At 46.0% G+C, this 24,548-nt stretch overlaps 1 protein-coding gene across 1 annotated transcript; it reads left to right on the top strand.

Moving 5' to 3' along the window:
* The first annotated feature begins 3,108 nt into the window (after positions 1–3,108).
* LOC105484257 (C-type lectin domain family 4 member C) lies at positions 3,109–24,306 on the top strand. The gene is made up of 7 exons (XM_071070697.1): positions 3,109–3,542; positions 5,203–5,361; positions 5,958–6,050; positions 12,116–12,226; positions 15,592–15,737; positions 22,739–22,854; positions 24,128–24,306. Exons 2-7 carry the CDS (start codon positions 5,331–5,333, stop codon positions 24,267–24,269), a joined length of 639 nt encoding a protein of 212 aa, XP_070926798.1. The 5' UTR covers positions 3,109–3,542; positions 5,203–5,330; the 3' UTR covers positions 24,270–24,306.
* The last annotated feature ends 242 nt before the right edge of the window (positions 24,307–24,548 follow it).

A 24,548-nucleotide genomic window follows, 5' to 3' on the forward strand; every position in this document is an offset into this window, starting at 1 on the left:
TCTTGAATAGTGTACTTCTACCTACATGAATGTTTTTGAGTACAAAGCTGTGTATATTCTGGTGCTGTTTATGAACACAACAACATGCTGATTTATTTAATGCAACCATAGAAGTGAAAAGCAAAATTTACGTGCTGAAAAATATTACCATATTTGATATTTTTATCAGTGTAAGACTTCAGTTTTGCTCTTGGCTTTCCTGACACTTGGTGTTATGGTCTGAATGTTTGTGTCTCCCCAAAATCCGTCTGTTGAAATCCTAACCTTCAAGGTGATAGCATTGCAGGTGGGGCCTTTGGGAGGTGATTAGGTCATGAGGGTTCAACCAAATGAGTGAAATTAGTGCCCTTATAATAAAAGACCCCAGAAAGCTAGCTCATCCCTTCCACCATGTGAGGACACAGCAAGAAGAAGCCACACATAAACCAGAAAGTGGGCCTTCGCCAGACACCAAATCTGCCGGTGCCCTGATCTTGAACTTTCCAGCCTCCAAAACTGTGAGAAAGGAATTGCAGCTGATATTGGCCACCCAGTTTATAGTTTTCTCTTATAGTAGCCTGAATGGGCCAGGCATGGTAGCTCACGCCTGTAATTCCAGCACTTTGGGAGGCCGAAGTGGGCAGATCACCTGAGGTCAGGAGTTCGAGACCAGCCTGGCCAACATGGCAAAACCTCATCTCTACTAAAGATACAAAAATGAGCTGGGCGTGGTGGTGTGTGCCTGTAGTCCCAGCTACTGGGTAGACTGAGGTGGGAGAATCCCTTGAACCCGGTGGGTGGAGGTTGCAGTGAGCCGAGATCACGCCACTGCACTTCAGCCTGGGTGACACAGTGAGACTCCATCTCAGAAAAGAATAATAATAATAATAATAGCCTGAACTCACTTTTCCTCCTATTTCTCTGGATATCCTTATTTGTCTCTTTTGCCACTTCATCCTCTGCAAACAATACATTCAAAGTTGGACTTTTTTTTTTTTTTCTGAGATGAAGTCTTCCTCTGTTGACTCTGTCTCAAAAAAATAAATAAATAAATAAAATATAATCTGATCTTTTCACCACATTGCTTTAGGGCCTTTAATGGCTCTTTCTGCTATTGGATAAGTTCCGAACTCTAACTTCACCCTGCATGGTCTGACCACTAACTTCCTCTTATGCAAGCCCAATCTCCCCTCCAAACCTCCACCTGGCTAGCTATAAAATAGAATCTCAAACCCTAAAGACTGCTTTTCTCATTGGTTTCTTTCTTTCCATCTTTCTTTTGAGATGGAGTCTCGCTCTCTCACCCAGGCTGGAGTGCAGGGGTGCAATCTCGGCTCATGGCACCTCTGCCTCCTGGGTTCCGGTGATTCTCTTGCTTCAGCCTCCTGAGTAGCTGGGATTACAGGCTCCTGCCACCACACTAAGCTAATTTTTGTATTTTTAATAGAGATGGGGTTTCACCATGTTGGGCAGCCTGGTCTTAAACTCCTGACCTCAGGTGATCCATCTGCCTCAGCCTCCCAAAGTGCTGGATTACAGGTGTGAACCACCGTGCTCGGCCTCCCATTTGTTTCTTTGCTTGATAATATATTGCAATTATATTAATATTCACATAGAATCTGTTTTTCTGAAGGCATAAATGCTAATATATTTGGGAGGTTTCTTTTCCTTTTACATTTTGATTTTTATTTTATTTTAGAGATAGTGTCTCACTGTCACTCAGGCTGGAGCACAGTGGCTTGTTCATAGCTCACTGCAGCCCTGACCTCCCAGGCTCAGGTGATCCTCCCACCTCAGCCCTTCGAGTAGTTGGGACTACAGGGCATGCTACCATGCCTGGCTAATTTTTGTATTTTTTTTGTAGAGAGAAGATCTTACTATGTTGCCCAGGCCTCAAGTAATTCTCCCGCCTTTGCCCCACAAAGTGCTGGGATTACAGGCGTAAGCCAAGTTTTAAGCGGAAGAGACTGGTTGTCTTTTAATGTTATAATTGGAAAGATTTGGTAATTTCCTGGCACACAGGTTTTTAAAAGCATGTACGCAATAGGGCTTGTTTTTTGAATCCTCCTGCCACAATGTACGTAAATCCAGGCTAATCCACTAGAGGATGACAGACCAAAGAGAGATGTGAATCAGCCAGCCCCAGCCAGCCCACCAGCTTATTGCAGAGTACGCTCAGCTGAGATGGAACCGATCTTATCCAAACCAGAATCATCCAGTGGAGTTTCGCCCAAATTGCTGACTCTCGGAACTATGAACTAATTGAATAGCTGTGTATTTTAAGTTTTAAGTTAATTGATTATACAGCAAAACCTAACTGATGTCATGTGCTGATTCCAAACACTGGGTACTCATGTTAAAAGAGCATCACTGGCCAGGCACACTAGTCTACACTGTAATCCCAGCACTTTGGGAGACCAAAGCGGGAGGCTCACCTGAGCCCAGGTGTTTGAGATCAGCCTGGGAAATAACATAGCGAGACCCTGTCTCTACAAAAAATTTAAAAGATACCCAAGTGTAGTGACGTGTACCTATAGTCCCAGTTACTCGGGAGGCTGAGGTGGGAGGATCACTAGAGCCCAGGAAGTCAAGGCTACAGTGAGTGAAGGTCATGCCACTGCACTTCAGCCTGGGCAACAGACTGATACCCTGTCTCAAAAACAAAAACAAAACAAAACAAAATGGCCGGGCGCAGTGGCTCACGCCTGTAATCCCAGCACTTTGGGAGGCTGAGGCAGGCGGATCACCTGAGGTTGGGAGTTCAAGACCAGTCTGACCAACATGGTGAAACCCCGTCTTTATTAAAAATACAAAATTAGCCAGTCATGGTGGCACATGCCTGTAATCCCAGTTACTTGGGAGGCTGAGGCAGGAGAATCACTTGAACCCGGGAGGCGGAGCTTGCAGTGAGCCAAGATTTTGCCACTGCACTCCAGCCTGGGTGACCAGAGCGAGACTCCATCTCAAAAAAACAAAACAGTGTTTGTTTCCCACTCAGTCAGTTTCCATCTCAGCTGAGCCAGCTGCACTCCACCTGGTCCTCAAACTAATAGATTTCACTTCCTTGAAGGCCCACAAAATCTTTTTTTTCTTTCTTTCTTTCTTTTTTTTTTTTTTTGTTGAGACAGAGTCTCACTCTGTCACCCAGGCTGGAGTGCAGTGGTGTGATCACGGCTCACTGCAATCTCTGCCTCCCAGATTCCAGCGATTCTCATGCCTTAGCCTCCTGAGTAGCTGAAATTACAGACGTGCGCCACCATGCTTGGCTAATTTTTTGTATTTTAAGTAGAGATGGGGTTTCACTATATTGGCCAGGCTGGTCGTGAGCTCCTGGCCTGAAGCAATCTGCTCACCTCAGCCTCCCAAAGTGCTGAGATTACAGGCGCGAGCCACTACGCCCAGTCACAAAATTCTTTAAAGAAGCCAATCCCATCCTCCCTCAGGAACAAAGGAGCCACCTCACCCTCTTGTTACAGCAGATCCTGCCTCCCACAGTCACCCTTCTCCCAAGAGCAATCTCCATCTGACCCTGCACGGTGCATGGTGCCCTCCTGCCTCAGGCCGTGAGTACATGCAGCTAAACTGCTGTCAGTCTTATCTGTCCAGTGTCGAGTGTTGTGTGTTCAGCCATCCCATAACCCTAGCGTGGGACTCCCTCACCAGCCAGGAGAAGAGGAAGTCAGCAAACCGTCTACCAATTCTTATCTAGATTTGTCCTCTTTAGCTGCAGCTTTTGCAATACTCTGGTCATACTCATAGCATTCTGCTGGAATGTCCGCACCTGACCTGGGCCTACATGCAATTCTGCTTTTATTTTGAGAAAATGATTTATCATTCTTTCTGCTTTTATTTTATTTATTTATTTATTTATTTATTTATTTATTTATTTTGAGACGGAGTCTCGCTCTGTTGCCCGGGCTGGAGTGCAGTGGCCGGATCTCAGCTCACTGCAAGCTCCGCCTCCCGGGTTTACGCCATTCCCCTGCCTCAGCCTCCCGAGCAGCTGGGACTACAGGCGCCCGCCACCTCGCCCGGCTAGTTTTTTGTATTTTTTAGTAGAGATGGGGTTTCACCGTGTTAGCCAGGATGGTCTCGATCTCCTGACCTCGTGATCCGCCCGTCTCGGCCTCCCAAGGTGCTGGGATTACAGGCTTGAGCCACCGCGCCCGGCCTCTTTCTGCTTTTATAATTTGTTCTATTTTAAATTATGTTTCTCATTTTTGCCTTTGCTCCTCTCTTCTTAGCATTGTATATTCAAAAGAATACCCTCCTACTCTACATTTTAATCCAAGACAGAGGAATGCAACAGGCAGAACCCCTGAGGCAGGGGCAGAGGGATGTTTGGGGAACTGTAAATGGGAGGTAGACAAGAGACCAAACTGGACTTTAAGTTGTTTCAGCAAGTATACAGCTTAGAAAGGATCTCATTGGTCTGGGTCCTAAAATAGCTCAATGGACGGCTGCTAACTCAAAACTTTTTTCTCACTACTCTACAATTAAATCTCAGTTGAACTCTGGAAAGATTCTGGAATACCTAGGTTATTTATTTCTCAGTGTCTATTTCACCAGTAGTTGTAACCATCCTTCAACCAAACATCTCCATTTGAGTAGCACAGGCTATAATGGATTTTCTCTAATTAAGATTACTCAGCAGTGGCCGGGCAGGTGGTGGGCTCACAATGGTAACCCAGGACTTTGGGAGGCTGTATTAGTACATTTTCACACTGCTGATAAAGACATCTGAGACTGGGAAATTTACAAAAGGAAGAGGCTTTTTTTTTTTTTTTAATTTGTTTTTTTGAGATGGAGTCTTACTCTTGTTGCCCAGGCTGGAATGCAACGGCAGGAGGTCAGGAGTTCGAGACCAACCTGGCCAATATGGTGAAATCCCTTCTCTACTAAAAATACAAAAATTAGCTGGGCATGGTGGCGCATGCCTGTAGTCCCAGCTGCTCGGGAGGCTGAGGCAGGAGAATTGCTTGAACCCATGAAGCAGAGGTTGCAGTAAGCCGAGATTGCACCACTGCACTCCAGCCTGGGTGGCAGAGTGAGACCCTGTCTAAAAAAACAAATTAGACCTGCAGCCATGAACTGTTTTTGATGTATTTCTCAATTTCCTTGTTTGTGTTTCCTTATTTCTGAACATGATGTATGTTTTAAATTGAAAGCTTTAGCTCACTGCAGAAAGTCTCCTAAGTCACATCTCTTCCTTTGCAAGAGTAGGCGAAGAAGGATCTAAGGGCTTGGCTTGTTTGAAAGAAGCAGACCCCCTAAAGTCACATCTTTAGGGAAAGTGATACAAGAGCTTCTGCACCTCCTGATAGAGGAAGTCCAAAGGGTGTGCACACACAATGGTGCCTGAAGAAGAGCCTCAAGACCGAGGTGAGCATTCATCTTCTCAGTTCTAGGGAAGGTAGTAACAGCAGGATAGAGTGGGAAACAGGCATTGAGGTGATAGGGGTGACTTTGGAAGAAGAAATAGACAGCTTTTCATACATAATAATAATTTCAGTATGGAAATAGGTATGGACCCAAGATACTTGGATCAGGGAAAGATGAAAGAAAAAAAGAAAACAACTCGGGCCTAGAAGGCCTTAAAGGAAAATGAATTTGGTCAGGCGTGCAAGCACATGCCTAAAGTCCCAGCTACTCAGAGACTGAGGCAGGAGGACCACTTAAGCCTGGAAGTTTGAGGTCAAGGCTGTGCGATTCAAAGGTAAAGTGAGTAGGGAATTGGAAAGTACAGTTTACTCTGAATGAGTTTTGCCCGGATTTGTCTTGGGTTCCAGGGTACTAACTGGTCATTTGTTCTGTAATCTCTGTAATTTCTGTAATCTCTTCTTGCTTTCACATTTTTTCTGTTTTAATTAGTTTTGATCATAGCCTGATTTTGTTGTTCTAAGATTTTTGGGACTCTGGCTTCCTGGGTCTTCAGCAGTGGAGATTATGACTATGCATTTGTCTTGCTGATCTGACAGAGAAAGGAGTCTGGTGGTTCCAGTTGAAGGTCTGGTCTGTGGCAGTCGTATCTATCTTGCTCCTCTGTGTCTGTTTCACTGTGAGTTCTGTGGGTAAGTTCTTGGCTGGAGTGCAGTCATCTCTTGGTCCTTTTCCCAGTCACATTCTATAGATTTCCTGAAGAAACAGGTTCCCCTTTCTAGACATAAAATGGCAACCCTAACCGAGAAGGCCATGTTTTTCATAAAATAAGTTATTACTATTATTAATTATTTTGGATAATTGTCTATACTTCCAGGTTTCTTTGCCTGGTTTTAGTTGCATTTTCCAAATGTGATCATAACTGTCTTGGTCAGCTTGGGCTGCCATAACAAAATACCATAGACTGGGCCAGGCATGGTAGCTCACGCCTATAATCCCAGCACTTCGGGAGGCCGAGGCAGGCAGCTCACCTGAGGTCAGGAGTTCAAGACCAGCTTGGACCATACAGTAAAACCCTGTCTCTACTAAAAATACAAAAATTAGGCCGGGCGCGGTGGCTCAAGCCTGTAATCCCAGCACTTTGGGAGGCCGAGGCGGGTGGATCACGAGGTCAGGAGATCGAGACCATCCTGGCTAACATGGTGAAACCCCGTCTCTACTAAAAATACAAAAAACTAGCCGGGCGAGGTGGCGGGCGCCTGTAGTCCCAGCTACTGGGAGGCTGAGGCAGGAGAATGGCGTGAACCTGGGAGGCGGAGCTTGCAGTGAGCCGAGATCGCGCCACTGCACTCCAGCCTGGGTGACACAGCGCGAGACTCCGTCTCAAAAAAAAAAAAAAAAAAAAAAAAAAAAATTAGCTGGGTGCAGTGGCTCACGCCTGTAATCCCAGCTACTTGGGAGGATGAGATAAGAGACTCACTTGAACCCAGGAGGCAGAGGTTGCAGTGAGCTGAGATCACGCCACTGCACTCCAGCCTGGGTGACAGAGTGAGACTCTGTCTCAAAACAAAACAAAACAAACAGAAACAAAAAACCCCATAGACTGAGTGAGTTAAAAAACAGAAATTTAGGCCGGGCGCGGTGGCTCACGCTTGTAATCCCAGCACTTTGGGAGGCCGAGGCAGGTGGATCACCTGAGGTCGGGAGTTCAAGACCAGCCTGACCAACATGGAGAAACCCCGTCTCTACTAAAAATACAAAATTAGCCGGGGTGGTGGCACATGCCTGTAATCCCAGCTACTCGGGAGGCTGAGGCAGGAGAATCGCTTGAACCTGGGAGGCGGAGGTTGCGGTGAGCCGAGATCGCGCCATTGCACTCCAGCCTGGGCAAAAAGAGTGAAACTCTGTCTCAAAAAAAAAAAAAAAAAGGCCGGGCACGGTGGCTCAAGCCTGTAATCCCTGCACTTTGGGAGGCCAAGGCGGGCGGATCACGAGGTCAGGAGATCGAGACCATCCTGGCTAACACAGTGAAACCCTGTCTCTACTAAAAACTACAAAAAACTAGCCGGGCGAGGTGGCGGGCGCCTGTAGTCCCAGCTACTCGGGAGGCTGAGGCAGGAGAATGGCATAAACCCGGGAGGTGGAGCTTGCAGTGAGCCGAGATGGTGCCACTGCACTCCAGCCTGGGCGACAGAGCGAGACTCCCTCTCAAAAAAAAAAAAAAAAAAAAAAAAAACCAGAAATTTATTTTCTGATGGTTCTGGAGGCTGGAAGTCTGACATGAGGATGCCAGGATGGTTGTATCTGGTGAGGTCCCTCTTCCTGGCTTACAGGTGATGCCCTCCTGCTGTGTCCTCACATGATGGAGGGAGTGCCAGCTCTTCACGGTTTCTTCTTATAAGAGTACTCATCTCATCATGAGAACCCCCCTCATCACCTCATCCAAACCTGATTTCCTCCCAAAGGCTCTATCTTCAAATACCACAAATTGGAGCTTAGGGCTTCCACATATGAGCTTGGGGAGGACGCAATTCATTCTATAACAATAACTCCACTTTGATGGGAGTGCTGATGGTAGGTACCATCTAGTTGATCTGCTCCTTTGTTTTAAAAAAAGTCTCTATTGGGAACATAACTATTATTCTTTCTATGATGCTGTAATTGTATTACTGTGGGGTTTTAATCTTCACATGAGATTCTTCCCAATATGACAGGAAAAACTGTTCATATGGCCAGGCAGTGGCTCACACCTGTAATCCCAGCACTTTGGGAGGCTGAGGTGGGAGGATTGCTTGAGGACAGGAGTTCAAGACCAGCCTGGGCAACAGAGTGAGACCCTGTCTCTATAAAAAATTAAAAATATAACTTGGCTTGGTGGCACGTGCCTGTGGTCCCAGCTACTCAGGAGGTTGAGGCAGGAGGATCGCTTGAGCCCAGGAAGTTGAGGCTGCAGTGAGCCACAGTCTTATCACTGTACTCCAACCTGGGTGACAGAGAGACCGTGTCTCAAAAGAAAAAAAAAAAGTTTATACAGTGATACAATGGAAGAATAAACAAAGTAAACTATTATTTAACTGCTACTCCCTTTGCCAAGTTTTATATTTTTGTGACACCTGAGAAATTTCCTAACTCTCTCGTTTACTATGTGGGTATCAACATGTGCTCTATTATCTAATAGAATGATTAGAAACAGAAATGAAACATCTGTGAGGAAGTTACTGAATACGATGACTTCCTATGTCAAGTAAAAATGTGTTGATGATACAGTCTTCAGTTTCTTTCTAGTTGTAAATACATCTCACAGTTTTCAATGTAACCCTAAGAAGCAGAATTATTACTAAGGTTAAACTTTGCTTTGCTTTTTATAACAAAGGGCAAGAGACAAAAGGGCTTAAAGATGTGATATGGTGGGGATAGTTGTCCCTTCCAAGTCTCATGTTGAAAATTTGAAATTTGGAAGGGACAACTATCCCTTGAAATTTGAAATCCCCGATGTTGGAGGTGGGGCCTGGCAGGAGGTTTTGAGTGATGCAGGTGAAACCGTCATGAATGGCTTGGTGCCCTCCTCGAAGGAATGATTGAGTTCTTGCTCTGAGTTTGGGTGAGATCTGCACCTCTCCCTCACTCTCTCTTGCACCCTCTCTTGCCATGTGATATGCCGGGTCCCGCTTTGCCTTCCACTATGACTGAAAGCTTCCTGAGGCCTCACCAGAAGGTGAGCAGATGCTGGCACCATGCTTACTGTACAATCTGCAGAACTGTGAGCCAGTAAAATGTCTTTTCTTTATAAATTACCAAGTCTCAGGTATTCCTTTATAGCAATGCGAAAACGGACTAATACAAGATGGTTATTTAATTATTTGAGAGGAAAGAAGACATGCAAGAACTTACAGACATAAATTAAGAGAAAACAGAAGAGTTTGACTAGGTTTAGTCTCAAAATCAGAATGATGAAATACATGAATAAAGAATTAAGTGAGGATAAGTGAAAAGTCAGATCTTGCTCTATGTGCATGCCAGTGAACAAAAGAGACCCTTTTTAGTGAAAGATGTCTAAATGTCTCCAAAAGGTTAGGTTTTACCTTATATTTAATTTGACCCAAATGGTTTACTTACAGTTACAGCCATCAGAAAACTTTAGAAAAACCAAAAGGCCTGTGGTATTTCAAGATTAATAGAATTAGATGCTGTTACCTAGTATCAACAAATGCTTACCGAACACCTCCCGTGAGCAGGCCACTTTTCTAGGTGCTGGGTATATAGCGTCAATACAATGAAATTCCTTCACTAGACTGTATGTTATAGTAGGGGAAGACCAAGATATATACACATGCAAACTTATAAACAAACAAGATAAATTGATATATGAAAGGGTTGAGGACGTATTTTTTACTGGGCCTGCAGAGAAAGAAGCATGAGAAAAGAGCAGTATGGCTTGAAATGGGATGAGAGAGGCATTGCAGACTTTGTAAGAGTATAAGGCTATTTTATTATTATTATTATTATTTTTTTTTTTTTTTTTGAGATGGAGTCTCACTCTGTCACCCAGGCTAGAGTACAGTGGCTCAATCTCAGCTCACTACAAGCTCAGCCTCCCAGGTTCATGCCATTCTCTCGCCTCAGCCTCCCGAGTAGCTGGGACTACAGGCACCCGCCACCACACCCAGCTACTTTTTTGTATTTTTAGTAGAGACGGGGTTTCACCATGTTAGCCAGGATGGTCTCGATCCCCTGACTTTGTGATCCGACTGCCTCGGCCTCCCAAAGTGCTGGGATTACAAGTGTGAGCCACCACTCCTGGCCCATTATTTATTATTATTATTTTTTTTTTTTTTTTGAGACAGAGTCTCGCTCTGTCACCCAGGCTGGAGTGCACTGGCTCAATCTTGGCTCACTGCAAGCTCTGCCTCCCGGGTTCGTGCTATTCTCCTGCCTCAGCCTCCCAAGTAGCTGGGACCACAGGTGCCTGCCACCACGCCCGGCTAATTTTTTGTATTTTTAGTAGAGATGGGGTTTCACCATGTTAACCAGGATAGTCTCGATCTCCTGACCTCGTGATCCGCCCGCCTCAGTCTCCCAAAGTACTGGGATTGCAGGCATGAGCCACCATGCCTGGCCTGTTATTACTATTTTTGAGATGGAGTCTCGTTCTGTTGCTAGGCTGGAATGCAGAGGCGTGATCTTGACTCATTGCAACCTTCGCCTCCCAGGTTCAAGCAATTCTCCTGCCTCAGCCTCCTGAGTAGCTGGGATTACAGGCATGCACCACCATGCCTGGCTAATTTTTGTATTTTTAGTAGAGACAGGGTTTCACCATGTCAGTCAGGCTGGTCTCGAACTGCTGACCTCGTGATCTGCCCGCCTTGGCCTCTGAAATTGCTGCGATTACAAGGGTGAGCCACCACACCTGGTCTTTTTTTTTTTTTTTTTTTTTTTGAGACAAAGCCTCGCTCTGTTGCCCAGGCTGGAGTGCAATGGCACAGCCTCTGCTCACTGCAACCTCCACCTCCCAGGTTCAAGTGATTCTCCTGCCTCAGACTCCTGTAGCTGGGATTACAGGCATGTGCCACCATGCCCAACCAATTTTTGTATTTTTAGTAGAGACAGGGTTTCACCATGCTGACCAGGCTGGTCTTGAACTCCTGACCTCAGGTGATCTGCCTGCCTTGGTCTCCCAAAGTACTGGGATTACAGGTGTGAACCACTATGTCTGGCCAGAAGGTTATTTTTTTGTTTTGTTTTGTTTTTTTGAGATGGAGTTTCACTCTTGTTGCCCAAGCTGGAGTGCAATGGCAAGATCTTGGCTCACTGAAACCTGTGCCTTCCGAGTTCAAGTGATTCTCCTGCCTCAGCCTCTTGAACAGCAGGGATTACAGGCGCCTGCCACCACGCCTGGCTAGTGGTTTTTTTCAAGATAGAGTCTTGCTTTGTTAACCAGGCTGGAGTGCAATGGTACGATCTCAGCTCTCTGCAACTTCCGCCTCCTGGGTTCAAGCAATTCTCCTGCTTCAGCCTCCCAAGTAACTCAGATTACAGGTGCCCGCCACCATATCCAGCTAATTTTTGTAGTTTTAGTAGACCATGTTGTTCAGGCTGGTCTCGAGCTCCTGACCTCAAGTGATCCACCAGCCTCAGCCTCCCAAAGCACTGGGATTATAGGCGTGAGCCACTGCGCCTGGCCAGCTGGCTAATTTTATTTTTTATTTTTAAATATAAATAAAAATATATTTATATTTTTATATTTTTGGTGGAGATGGGGTTTCACCATGTTGGCCAGGCTGGTCTTGAACTCCTGACCTCAAGTGATTCTCCCACCTTGGCCTCCCAAAGTGCTGGGATTACAGGCGTGAGTCACTGTGCCCGGCCACAGCATAAGGTTGTATAGCACAACACAGCTCCACTTAAAAGAATGAGAACTGCCGGGCGCATTGGCTCCACGCCTGTAATCCCAGCACTTTGGGAGGCCGAGGCAGGCAGATCACGAGGTCAGGAAATCGAGACTATCCTGGCTAACACGGTGAAACCCCGTCTGTAAGAAAACTACAAAAAAAAAAATTAGCGGGGCGTGGTCGCGGGCGCCTGTAGTCCCAGCTACTCGGGAGGCTGAGGCAGGAGAATGGCGTGAACCCAGGAGGCACAGCTTGCAGTGAGCTGAGATCCGGCCACTGCACTCCAGCCTGGGCAACAGAACGAGACTCTGTCTCCAAAAAAAAAAAAAAAAAAAGAATGAGAACTAACTCTGCTTTCTCTTTCCCAGCAAGTCACAATTTTATGTATAGCAAAACTGTCAAGCGGCTGTCCAAGTTACAAGAGTATCAACAGTATTATCCAAGCCTGACCTGCGTCATGGAAGGAAAGGACATGGAAGGTACAACTCTGCAATGAGCAACAAGACTTCCCTTGCTATTAATCAAATTCCTAGTCTGATGGTTTATTATCGTCAGCACTAAAACTCTCAACTGAGGCCTGGTTTTTCCTACTGCACTCTATCTACTTGGTGTCTTAAGTAGACACCTCAGGCCAGGCGCGGTGGCTCATGCCTGTAATCCCAGCACTTTGGGAGGGTGAGGCGGGTGGATCACCTGAGGTCGGAAGTTCGAGACTAGCCTGACCAACATGGAGAAACCCTGTCTGTACTAAAAATACAAAAAAATTAGCTGGGCGTGGCGGTGCATGCCTGTAATTCCAGATACTCGGGAGGCTGAGGCAGGACAATCTCTTGAACCCAGGAGGTGGAGGTTGTGGTGAGCTGAGATCATGCCATTGCACTCCAGCCTGGGCAGCAAGAGTGAAACTCTGTCTCAAAAAAAAAAAGAGGCCAGGCGCAGTGGCTCATGCCTGTAATCCTAGTACTTTGGGAGGCTGAGGCAGGCGGATCACGAGGTCAGGAGATTGAGACCATCCTGGCTAACACGATGAAACCCTGTCTGTACTAAAAATACAAAAAATTGGCCGGGCGCGGTGGCTCAAGCCTGTAATCCCAGCACTTTGGGAGGCCGAGACGGGCAGATCACGAGGTCAGGAGATCGAGACTATCCTGGCTAACACGGTGAAACCCCGTCTCTACTAAAAAAATACAAAAAAAATTAGCCGGACGAGGTGGCGGGCGCCTGTAGTCCCAGCTACTTGGGAGGCTGAGGCAGGAGAATGGCATGAACCCGGGAGGCGGAGCTTGCAGTGAGCTGAGATCCGGCCACTGCATTCCAGCCTGGGCGACAGAGCAAGACTCCGTCTCAAAAAAAAAAAAAAAAAAAAAAAAATACAAAAAATTAGCTGGGCATGGTTGCAGGCGTCTGTAGTCCCAGGTACTCGGGAGGCTGAGGCAGGAGAATGGCCTGAACCCGGGAGGTGGAGGTGAGCCGAGATTGTCTTATTGCACTCCAGCCTGGGCAACAAGAGTGAAACTCCATCTCAAAAAAAAATTACCCAGCTATGTTGACACCTGCCTGTAGCCCTAGCTACTTTGGAGGCTGAAGTGGGAGCATCAGTTGAGCTCAGGAGGTTGAGGCTGCAGTAATAAGCGATTACACTGCTGCACTCCAGCCTGGGTGACAAAGTGAGACCCTGTCTAAAAAAAGATAACAATAAATAAAAAATAAAATTATCAGCTTTATTGATGGTAAAATCGAATCATGAAATATGGCTTAGAGTGAGGCCAAAATGTTGCTCCCTAGTCCAGGCCTACTCACCTCCTGAGGGATAATTGGTTAGCTGTGTCCAGAATCAGGGACTGCTACAGCCTCGTGTGCAGAGCCAGAGAGATACAAGTTCTACATCAGAAATGTCTCAATGGCCTTAATCCTTTCCAGGAAGAAAACATGGACCCAAAGGACATCAAACTGTTATTTCAAGAATGAAATCATTCTCTACTTACAGGGAAAAACTGTGCGGGGTAAAAAGATGACAAGAGCTTGTTCCTCAAAACTACCATAGGAGGCCAGGCTCAGCGGCTCATGCCTATAATTTCAGCACTTCAGGGCAGCTGAGGCCAGGGGATCACTTGATCCCAGGAGTTCTGGACCAGCCTGGGCAACAAAGCAAGACACTGTCTCTACAAATAATACAAAAAAAATTAGCTGGATTAATACGAAAAAGATTAGGTGGCGCACCCCTGTGGTCCCAGCTACTTGGGAGGCTGAGGTGGGAGGATCGCTTGAACCCAGGTCAAGGCTGCAGTGAGCCATGATTATGCACTCCAGCCTAGATGACAAAGCGCAATCCTGTCTCTAAAAAAAATTTTAAAATATTTATTTTGGTATAATGTATGCCAAAATATAATAAAGAAAAACATTTTGACATGCTCTACATTGTTTGTCAGAGGGAATTTGTATAATCTGTTTTGTGCTGACAGGGGAAAAACTGGTGCTTCGAAGGAGAGACGGATCTTTTTCAGCACTTACCGCTCTTAAGTGTTTTGCATGTATTATGTCACCTCAGCCTCTCAATATTCTGAGTAAGAAACATTCTCATTTACAAATGAAAAGAAAAATATTTAAGGCATAGAGTGGTTACATAATTTTCCCAAAATTACAGCACAGAAAATGAGGTTGCAACCCAGATCTGTCTTATTCTAGACTCATTCTTTAAAATGAGAAGCTAAACTCTAAATGATATTTTTAGCTACAATTATTAGTGGCAAATATAACATTGTCAAAGTTATTTTTGCTAAAGATGTAGACATGGTTCATATATGACCACCAATAAATGATGAGAACCTTAAGTTAAAGTACTTGTCTTAGTCGGGCGCGGTGGCTCACGCTTGTAATCCCAGCACTTTGGGTGGCCGAGGTGGGCGGATCACGAGGTCAGGAGATTGAGACCATCCTGGCTGACACGGTGAAACCCCGTCTCTACTAAAAAATGCAAAAAAATTAGCCGGGCGTGGTGGCGGGCGCCTGTAGTCCCAGCAACTCGGGTGGCTGTGGCTGAACCCAGGAGGCGGAACTTGCAGTGAGCGGAGAGCGGGCCACTGCACTCCAGCCTGGGCGACAGAGCGAGACACCGTCTCAAAAAAAAAACAACAAAAACCTGTCGCCAAGGCTGGAGAGCAGTGGCGCGCTCTCCGCTCACTGCAAGCTCCGCCCCCCCGGGTTAACGCCATTCCCCTGCCTCAGCTTCCCAAGTTGCTGGGACTACAGGCGCCTGCCACCACACCCGGCTAATTTTTTGCATTTTTAGTAGAGACTGGGTTTCACCATGTTAGCCACGATGGTCTCTATCTCCTTACCTCGTGATCTGCCCGCGTTGGCCTCCCAAAGTGCTGGGATTACAGGTGTGAGCCACTGCGCCCGGCAAGTATTTATCATTAAAATAATTTTTGTGGGTTTAAAGCAGAACCTGGAAAACTAAGGCATGGGCCAAACTCAAACAGCTGCCTACTTTTGTAAATGACATTTTATTGCCATATTCTTTTTTTTGTTTGTTTTTGGTAACATATTGCCAGTGGTTGCTTTCATACTGCAGTAGCAGAGTTGAGTAGTTGCAACAGAGACCTTATGGCCCCCAGATCCTAAGATATTTACTATCTGGCCCTTTGCAGGAAGTTTGCTGGTCCCAATATAGAGTGAAATGGTCTAGAGATTAGTAAATACAGCAGTAAATGAGTTCAGCTTTGGAAAATCCATGGAGATCCATAGATGAAAACTAATTAAACCTTAGCGAGCTAAGCTTGTAACTTTATGTGAGGAGAATTCTCTGTTAATATTTTTTCTTCTTCTATACTCCTTTGGGAAGATTGGAGCTGCTGCCCAACCCCTTGGACATCATTTCAGTCTAGTTGCTACTTTATTTCTACCGTGATGCAGTCTTGGACTAAGAGTCAAAATAACTGTTCTGTGATGGGGGCTGATCTGGTGGTGATCAACACCAAGGAAGAGCAGGTATGTTCTAACAGGCAGCTAATCTGTTTCCTTTCTTAACTGATAGTCTTTTTTTTTTTTTTTGATACCGAGTCTCGCTCTGTTGCCCAGGCTGGAGTGCAGCACGATTGCGGCTCTCTACAACTTCCATCTCCCGGGTTCAACCAACTCTCCTGCCTCAGCCTCCCGAGTAACTGGGACTACAGGCACCTGCCACCACGCCCGGCTAATTTTTTGTATTTTTAGTAGAGACGGGGTTTCACCGTGTTAGCCAGGGTGGTCTCAATCTCCTGACCTCATGATCCGCCCGCCTCGGCCTCCCAAAGTGCTGGGATTACAGGCTTGAGTCACAGCGCCCGGCCCTCCCACTTCACTAATCTTTTTCAACCATGTCTAATCCTGCTATTAAAACCATATATTAACATCTAAATTCAGTTATTGTATTTTTCAAATCTAGAATTTATCTTGCTTCTCTTTCAAATATGCTATCAAACTTTATAATGTTCAACGCTTAAGCTTATTTTGTTGTTGTTGCTGGATTTTTTTTTTGTTTTTTGTTTTTTTTTTTGAGATGGACTCTTGCTCTGTCACCAGGCTGGAGTGCAGTGGCTCAATCTCGGCTCACTGCAACCTCCACCTCCAGGGTTCAAGCGATTCTCCTGCCTCAGCCTCCCGAGTAACTGGGATTACAGGCAACCACCACCATGCCCAGCTAATTTTTGTATTTTTAGTAGAGACGCGGTTTCACCATATTGGCCAAGCTGTTCTCGAACTCCTGACCTCGTGATCCACCCGCCTTGGCCTCCCAAAGTGCTGGGATTACAGATGTGAGCCATGGTGCCCGGCCAGTTTTTGTTTTTTTTTTTTCCTTTGAGACAGAGTCTCGTTCTATCGCACAGGCTGGAGTGCAGTGGCGAGATCTCTGCTCACTGCAATCTCCGCTTCCTGGGTTCAAGCGATTCTCCTGTCTCAGCCTCCCGAATTGCTGGGATTACAGGTGCCCGCAACCACGCCCAGCTAATTTTTGTATTTTTAGTAGAGATGAGATTTTGCCATGTTGGCCAGGCTGTTCTCGAACTCCTCACCTCAGGTGATCCACCTGCCTTGGCCTCCCAAAGTGCTGGGATTACAGGCATGAGCCACTGTGCCCAGATATTCTTCTTTTTTTTTTTTGAGACAAAGTCTCTCTCTGTCACCCCAGGGTGGAGTGCAGTGGCGCAGTCTCGACTCACTGCCACCTCTGTCTTCTGGGTTCAAGTGATTCTTTGACTCAGCCTCCTGAGCTGCTGGGATTACAGGTGCATGCCACCACTCCTGGCTAATTTTTGTATTTTTAGTAAAGATGGGGTTACACCATGTTGTCCAGGCTAGTCTCGAACTCCTGGCCTGAAGTGATCCGCCTGCCTTGGTCTCCCAAAGTGCTGGGATTATAGGCCCGAGACATCACGTCTGGCCTATAGTATGTTTCAAATTATCCTTGTGTGGTGGATGTTGTACTTGAAAAATTATTTATAAAAATAATTGGAGGCCAGGCACGGTGGCTCATGCTTGTAATTCTAGCACTTTGGGAGGCTGAGGTGGGTGGATCACCTGAGGTCAGGAGTTCAAGACCAGCCTGGCCAACATGGTGAAACCCCCTCTCTACTAAAAATACAAAAATTAGCTGGGCATGGTGGCGCATGCCTGTAATCCCAGCTACTCAGGAGGCTGAGGCAGGAGAATCGCTTGAACCCAGGGGGCGGAGGTTGCAGTGAGCCGAGATCATGCCACTTCACTCCAGCCTGGGTGAAAAAGCAAAACTCTGTCTCAAAAACAAAACAGAAAAAAAAAAATGGAAGCCTAAGATATTATTCGCTTCCAAAGAGTATTTTCATTTGCTTTTGCCACATGCCTTGGCACAAGTCCTACAGTACATTATGGCAATTTCAGGGCCTGAAATTTCTACAATATCCAAATGATTCAAAGCCAGGTCATAATCTATATGAGGTCTGATTTACTGCCTATTTACCCTTACCTCTTTCTTGGCTCTGGACTAATTTTTGCCTAACTCTACAAAGTTTTCAAAAGTGCTGTTCATCCTGTCTCCCCAGCCATGTTGTAAACTTTTATTTGTTTTGACTTCCTATGCTACACTTAGCACAGAGTCTGAGCAGACAATAGACTGCTTAAATGTTCAGTGAAAGAATGAATAGATAAATTGATATGGTGGAGAGGGAAGGAAGTACACAAACCACTAACAATGTCTCATATACGTTCATGTACATTCAAAATAATCTGAAAACCTATGTCAAAATATATTTTCTTGGCCGGGCGCGGTGGCTCACGCCTGTAATCCCAGCATTTTGGGAGGCCGAGGCGGGCGGATCACAAGGTCAGGAGATCGAGACCACGGTGAAACCCCGTCTCTACTAAAAATACAAAAAATTAGCCGGGCGCGGTTGTGGGCGCCTGTAGTCCCAGCTACTCGGGAGGCTGAGGCAGGAGAATGGCGTGAACCCGGGAGGCGGAGCTTGCAGTGAGCCGAGATCGCGCCACTGCACTCCAGCCTGGGAGACAGAGCGAGACTCCATCTCAAAAAAAAAAAAAAAAAAAAAATATATATATATATATATGTATATATTTTCTTATTTGTACAACATTATTTGAGGCCTGGCGAGGTGGCTCATGTCTGTAGTCCCACATACTCAGGTGATTGAGGCAGGAGAATTGCTTGAATCTGGAAGGCAGAGGTTGTAGTGAGCCGAGATCATGCCATTGCACTCCAGCCTGGGTGAGAGAGCAAGACTCCATCTCAAAAAGAAACAAGCAAAACAAAACAAAATATATGACGGCTGGGTGTGGTGGCTCACGCCTGTAATCTCAGCATGTTGGGAGGCCAAGGCGGGCAGATCACTTGAGGTCAGGAGTTCAAGACCAGCTTGGTCAACATGGTGAAACTCCATCTCTACTAAAAATACAAAAATTAGCCAGGTGTGGTGGCACGCACCTGTAGTCCCAGTTACTCGGGAGGCTGAGGCATGAGAATCACTTGAACCCAGAAAGCAAAGGTTGCACTGAGCCGAGCTCACACTATTGCACTTCAGCCTTGGCAACAGACCAAGACTCCATCTTAAAAAAAAAAAAAAATTGGCTTTCTAAAATTTCATTACAGACCTCTATCTTTCTTGTAACACAGAACATGTACTGCTTAAGAATACTGGCTCTAGAGTTAGAACTCTGTTATTTATTAGTTGTGTGACCTTTGACAACTTTATCTTTCTAAATCTCTGTTTCCTGAGACTTAGTAAAATGGAGAGAGCAACACTATCTTCCTCACAGTAGTAGCTGTAAGATTTAAATGAAGTAACTTATGCAAACTCATGGTGTAATATTTGGCATATAGTAAACAATAACTAATTTTAACTACTGCTATTATTATTATAAATATCTTAATTTTAAAGTGACCTGTGGCTGGACGTCATGGCTCACGCCTGTAATCCCAGCACTTTAAGAGGCCTAGGCAGGCAGATCACCTGAGGTCACGAGTCTGAGACAAGCCTGGCCAACATGCTGAAACCCCCTCCTCTACTAAAAATACAAAAAGTAGCCAGGCATGATGGTGCATGCTTGTTATCCCAGCTACTCAGGAGGCTGAGGCAGGAAAATCACTTGAACCCCGGAGGCGGAGGTTGCAGTGACCCGAGATTGTGCCACTGCACTCCAGCCTGGGTGACAGAGTAAGACTCTGTCAAAAAAAGAAAACAAAAAGTGACCTGAAGCATTTGGAGTGTGCATGCAAAGTTGTTTTTTATTTTTGGGCACGGGGTGGGTTTGTATTTTTTGGACACAGAGTCTCATTCTGTCGCCCATGCTGGAGTACAATGGCATGAGCTCGGCTCACTGCAGCTTCTACTTCCCAGGTTCGGGTGATTCTCATGCCTCAGTCACTTGAGTAGTTGGGATTATAGACATGCACCACTACACCTGGCTAACTTTTGTATTTTTAGTAGTGACAGGGTTTCACCATGTTGTCCGGGCTGGTCTCGAACTCCTGGCCTCAAGTGATCCACCTGCCTCGGCCTCCCAAAGTGGTGGGATTATAGATGTGAGCCACCATGCTCAGCCCAGAGTTTTTTTTTTTTTTTTCGAGGCGGAGTCTTGCTCTGTCGCCCAGGCTGGAGTGCAGTGGCCGGATCTCAGCTCGCTGCAAGCTCCACCTCCCGGGTTCACGCCATTCTCCTGCCTCAGCCTCCGGAGTAGCTGGGACTACAGGCATCTGCCACCACGCCCGGCTAGTTTTTTGTATTTTTTTAGTAGAGACGGGGTTTCACCGTGTTAGCCAGGATGGTCTCGATCTCCTGACCTCGTGATCCGCCCGTCTCGGCCTCCCAAAGTGCTGGGATTACAGGCTTGAGCCACCGCGCCCGGCCAGCCCAGAGTTTTTATTATTATTATTATTTTTTTTCTTTTGAGACGGAGTCTTTCTCTGTCGCCCAGGCTGGAGTGCAGTGGTACAATCTTGGCTCTCTGCAACCCCCGCCTCCTGGATTCAAGCGATTCTCCTGCGACAGCCTCCCAAGTAGCTGGGATTATAGGCGCCCACCACCTCGTCTGGCTAATTTTTGTATTTTTAGTAGACACTGGATTTCCCCATGGTCTCAAACTCCTGACTTTAGGTAATCCACCTGCCTCGGCCTCCCAAAGTGCTGGGATTACAGGTGTGAGCCACTGCGCCTGGCCTAATTATTTTTTGGTAGAGATGAAGTCTCACTATATTTCCCAGGCTGGTCTCAACTTCTGGCCTCAGCAATCTTCCCACCTTAGCCTTCCAAAGTGCTGGGATTACAGGCATAAACCACCACAACACAAAACTTTAAAATTTTTAAACTTTAGCATCCTGAGGTTGTGCGGGCAGGGGAGGAATGTGCTGTTCAGCCCTTCTACTGCCTTTTCTGGATCAGCAAACTTTTCCCTAGAGAGAAAGGAGCCATGATTTCCAGGCACATCTTCCTTGCTTTTCATTCTCTCTGGCTTCTTGACCTGGTAATTTTTACTATTTTGTGACCTTTTGAGACATTAAAGTTTTTCATGTTTCATCCAGCTTATGTAGTTGATTTTGCCAAGAAGTTTGGTCCAAATTACTTAGTCCACCATTATTGAAAGTAAAGTAGAAGTCCCACTACATTCAGTGTTGATACCAGCATTGTTATCAATCATTTATATAACATGCAGTTATATAGAAATACTTAGAAACAATTAATTGCCTCACAGAGAAGAAATATTATGAGGACTTGCGAAAAAAAATTAAATTGCAAGAACTGACAATCAAGAACTGATATGGGGCTAGGTATGGTGCCTCACGCCTGTAATCCCAGCACTTTGGGAGGCCGAACCTGGCGGATCACATGAGGCCAAGACAAGCCTGGCCAACATGACAAAACCCTGCCTCTACTAAAAATACAAAGATCAGCCAGGTGTGGTGGTGGGCACCTGTAATCCCAGCCACTCGGGGGGCTGAGGCATGAGAATAACTTGAACCTAGGAGGTGGAGGTTGTAGTGAGCTGAGATTGCATCACTGCACTTCAATGTGGGCAACAGAATGAGACTCTGTCTCAAAAATAAAAATAAAAATACCCTTTCCTGGCTGGGTGTGGTGGATCAAGCCTGTAATCCCAGCAGTTTGGGAGGCCAAGGCAGGAGGGTGGCTTTAGCCCAGGAGTTCGAGACCAGCCTGGGCAACATGGCCGAAACCCCGTCTCTACTAAAAATACAAAACTTAGCAGGGCATGGTGGTGGATGCCTGTAATCCCAGCTACAGGAGGCTGAGGTAGGAGGATTGCTTGAGCCTGAAAGGTTGAGGCTGCAGTGAGCTGAGATCACGCCACTTCACTCCAGCCTGGGTGACAGTAAGACCTTGTCTCAAAAAATAAATAAATAAATAACTAGGGGGGTGGGGCGCAGAGAGAAACCTAAAGATATACTAATTCAACTCCCTTTACAAGAAGACTGTATTAGGAGCGAGGGAGAAATTTCCTCACAATACGCAGAGCCTTGAAGAATGCTGTCACTTAGCAAAGAAATAGGAAAGCAAGTGTGACATGAGGATTTATGATGGCCACGGCTAGAGCATGCTCCTGTACACGCCAAACATCATGCTCACAAGTGATGTCTTTGATCCAGCTCTGCTCAGCCAGAGGCCTCTGCTCCTGGGCAGGGGCCCTTTGTGGCGACTCCTGGGTCCTCTCCTTTTCTTCTTTTCTTCCTATGGCCATAAGAACTCTGTTCAACTTGAGTCCCCGCTAAAGGCTATTGTAAGAATTAAAGAAAGAGGAAAGAAATATGAAAGGCGGCTTGCCGGTTAAGACAGGTTTTTTTAGAGAAAATAAACCTGAGAGGAGCCTCTGGCTGAGTTAGGTCAGGGGCACACTCTCTTACAGACTAAGAGTTTTGTTTTTTGTTTTTTTTTTCTGAGGCAGAGTCTCACTCTGTCGCCCAGGCTGGAGTGCAGTGACGAGATCTCCGCTCACTGCAAGCTCCGCCTCCCGGGTTCACGCCATTCTCCTGCCTCAGCCTCCCCCGGAGCTGGGACTACAGGCGCCCGCCACCTTGCAATTTTTTTTTTTTTTTTTAAGTAGAGACAGTGTTGCGCTTATCTGGGAGGGAGAGTTGTGTGTCTGTTCCCATACACCTTTCTGCAGCTGCAGGCATAGCCCCCCGGAGTCTGCTTTTAGCTTCCCTATCTTAGTGCACCTGAAGGGAAAGGAATGTGCTTATTAAGGCCCACTGTTTTATTGGGACCCATTGTATGAGGGTGAAGCTTGGCAGTTACCCAAGAGACTTTCCCCCCACCTCCCTCTGTGCCTGAGCTGTCTTATCTGTGTTTTACTGTCTGCTCTTTCTGTCTGCTTGTGGTCAGAAGGGAAGTGATTTCCTTGAAATGCATGAGGCAAGAAAGGGAGCTGGAACTTAAAATGGCGGTGTTTGTCCGAGATGAGGGTGCTTCTGCTCTATCAACTATGACTCTTCCGTTTTCTTCCCTCAGGATTTCATCACTCAGAATCTGAAAATAAATTCTGCTTATTTTCTGGGGCTGTCAGATCCAAAGGGTTGGCGACATTGGCAATGGGTTGATCAGACACCATACAATAAAAATGTCACGTGAGTATAGAACTAGGTCTATTTGACATCATGACATCAAGGGTTGTGCTTTTTTTTTTTTTTTTTTTTTTAAGACAAGACTCTCACTCCATCACCCAGGCTGGAGTGCAGTGGTGTGATTGGTTCACTGCAACCTCTGCCTCCCAGGTTCAAGTGATTCTCCTGCCTCAGCCTCCTGAGTAGCTGGGATTACAGGCACGTGGCACCACGCCCGGCTAATTTTTGTAATTTTGGCAGAGATGGATTTCACCATGTTGACCAGGCTGGTCTCGAACTCCTGACCTCAAGTGATCTGCCTGCCTTGGCCTCCCAGAGTGCTCAGATTATAGGTGTGAGCCACCATGCCCAGCCATTTATGATTTCTTTACAAATTTTAAAGCACTTTAGTACAGATTACCACTTTTGACATATCAATTATGTCAAATACGTAGGGACATTGTTCTAGTTCCCATTTTTTCAGATAGAAGAACTGAGAATCAGGGAAATTAAATTACTTGCACTAAATAACAGAGACTAAATAGCAGATCCAGGGAATTTCCCTAGTTTTTCAGACTCCAAAAGCAGTGCATAGAACCTGATTAATACTTGGGACCAGGGAAAAAAAATCTTGGAATCATTTAACTCTGTGAGTTGGAAGTTCTATGGCAATTGGACATAGAGATGGCCAAAATGAAGGAATCCTCTAGGATATCTGCCCGGGGGGTGTTCAATGTATGCCGAGTTGATTAAGATGACAGGCCACTAGGTCATGTGGGAACAGTTTTCAAGGGAAATACCAGAGACATAGGTGGAGAGGAAACTGCCTGAACATGAGGTTTTACAAAACGTGGCAGCAGAAGTGGGAAGGTGGTTTGGGTACGCGTGACTTTGACTTTCACACTGTTTAACGCTAGCTCTCTCCCAGTCTCTCACTTTTTCCAAAACACTGTTTCTTGTTTTTTGAGACGGAGTTTCACTCTTGTCACCCAGGCTGGAGTGCAATGGCACGATCTCGGCTCACCGCAACCTCTGCCTCCCGGGTTTAAGCGATTCTCCTGCCTCAGCCTCCCTAGTAGCTGGGATTACAGGCACATGCCACCACGCCTAGTTAATTTTTTTTGTACTTTTAGTAGAGATGGGGTTTCTCCATATTGGTCAGGCTGGTCTCGAACTCCTGACCTCAGGTGATCCGCCCGCTTCGGCCTCCCAAAGTGCTGGGATTATAGGCATGAGCCACCGTTCCCAGCCCCAAAACACTGTTTCAAAACACCACTGTCCTTTATCTGCCTTTCAGATTCTGGCACTCAGGTGAACCCAATAGCCCTGATGAGCGTTGTGCGATAATAAATTTCCGTTCAGAAGAATGGGGCTGGAACGACGTTCACTGTCATGTACCTCAGAAGTCAATTTGCAAGATGAAGAAGATCTACATATAAATGAAATATTCTCCATGGAAATGTGTTTTGTTGGCATCCACCATTGTAGAAAGCTAACTTGATTTTTTAATTTCTGTGTAAGTTTTGTACAAGGAATGACCCTAAAATTTTTTAGTAGGCTGTCACCTATTACACTTTTTTTTTTTTTTTTTTAGGCGGAGTTTCACTCTTGTTTGCCTAGGCTGGAGTGCAATGGCACGATCACGGCTCACCGCATCCTCCGCCTCCCAAGTTCAAGCGATTTTCCTGCCTCAGCCTCCCTAGTAGCTGGGATGATAG

The sequence above is a fragment of the Macaca nemestrina genome, chromosome 10 (genome assembly GCF_043159975.1).
Source record: "Macaca nemestrina isolate mMacNem1 chromosome 10, mMacNem.hap1, whole genome shotgun sequence".
Classification (NCBI taxonomy): domain Eukaryota; kingdom Metazoa; phylum Chordata; class Mammalia; order Primates; family Cercopithecidae; genus Macaca; species Macaca nemestrina.

What these genes read in the sequence shown, in the direction of transcription:
- LOC105484257 (XM_071070697.1), top strand. Translation starts at nt 5,331, where the DNA reads ATGGTGCCTGAAGAAGAGCCTCAAGACCGAG. An exon ending in AGAAGAGCCTCAAGACCGAG is followed by an intron (nt 5,362 to 5,957) that starts GTGAGCATTCAT and finishes CTGATCTGACAG; the next exon opens with AGAAAGGAGTCTGGTGGTTC. An exon ending in GGAAGGAAAGGACATGGAAG is followed by an intron (nt 12,227 to 15,591) that starts GTACAACTCTGC and finishes TCCTTTGGGAAG; the next exon opens with ATTGGAGCTGCTGCCCAACC.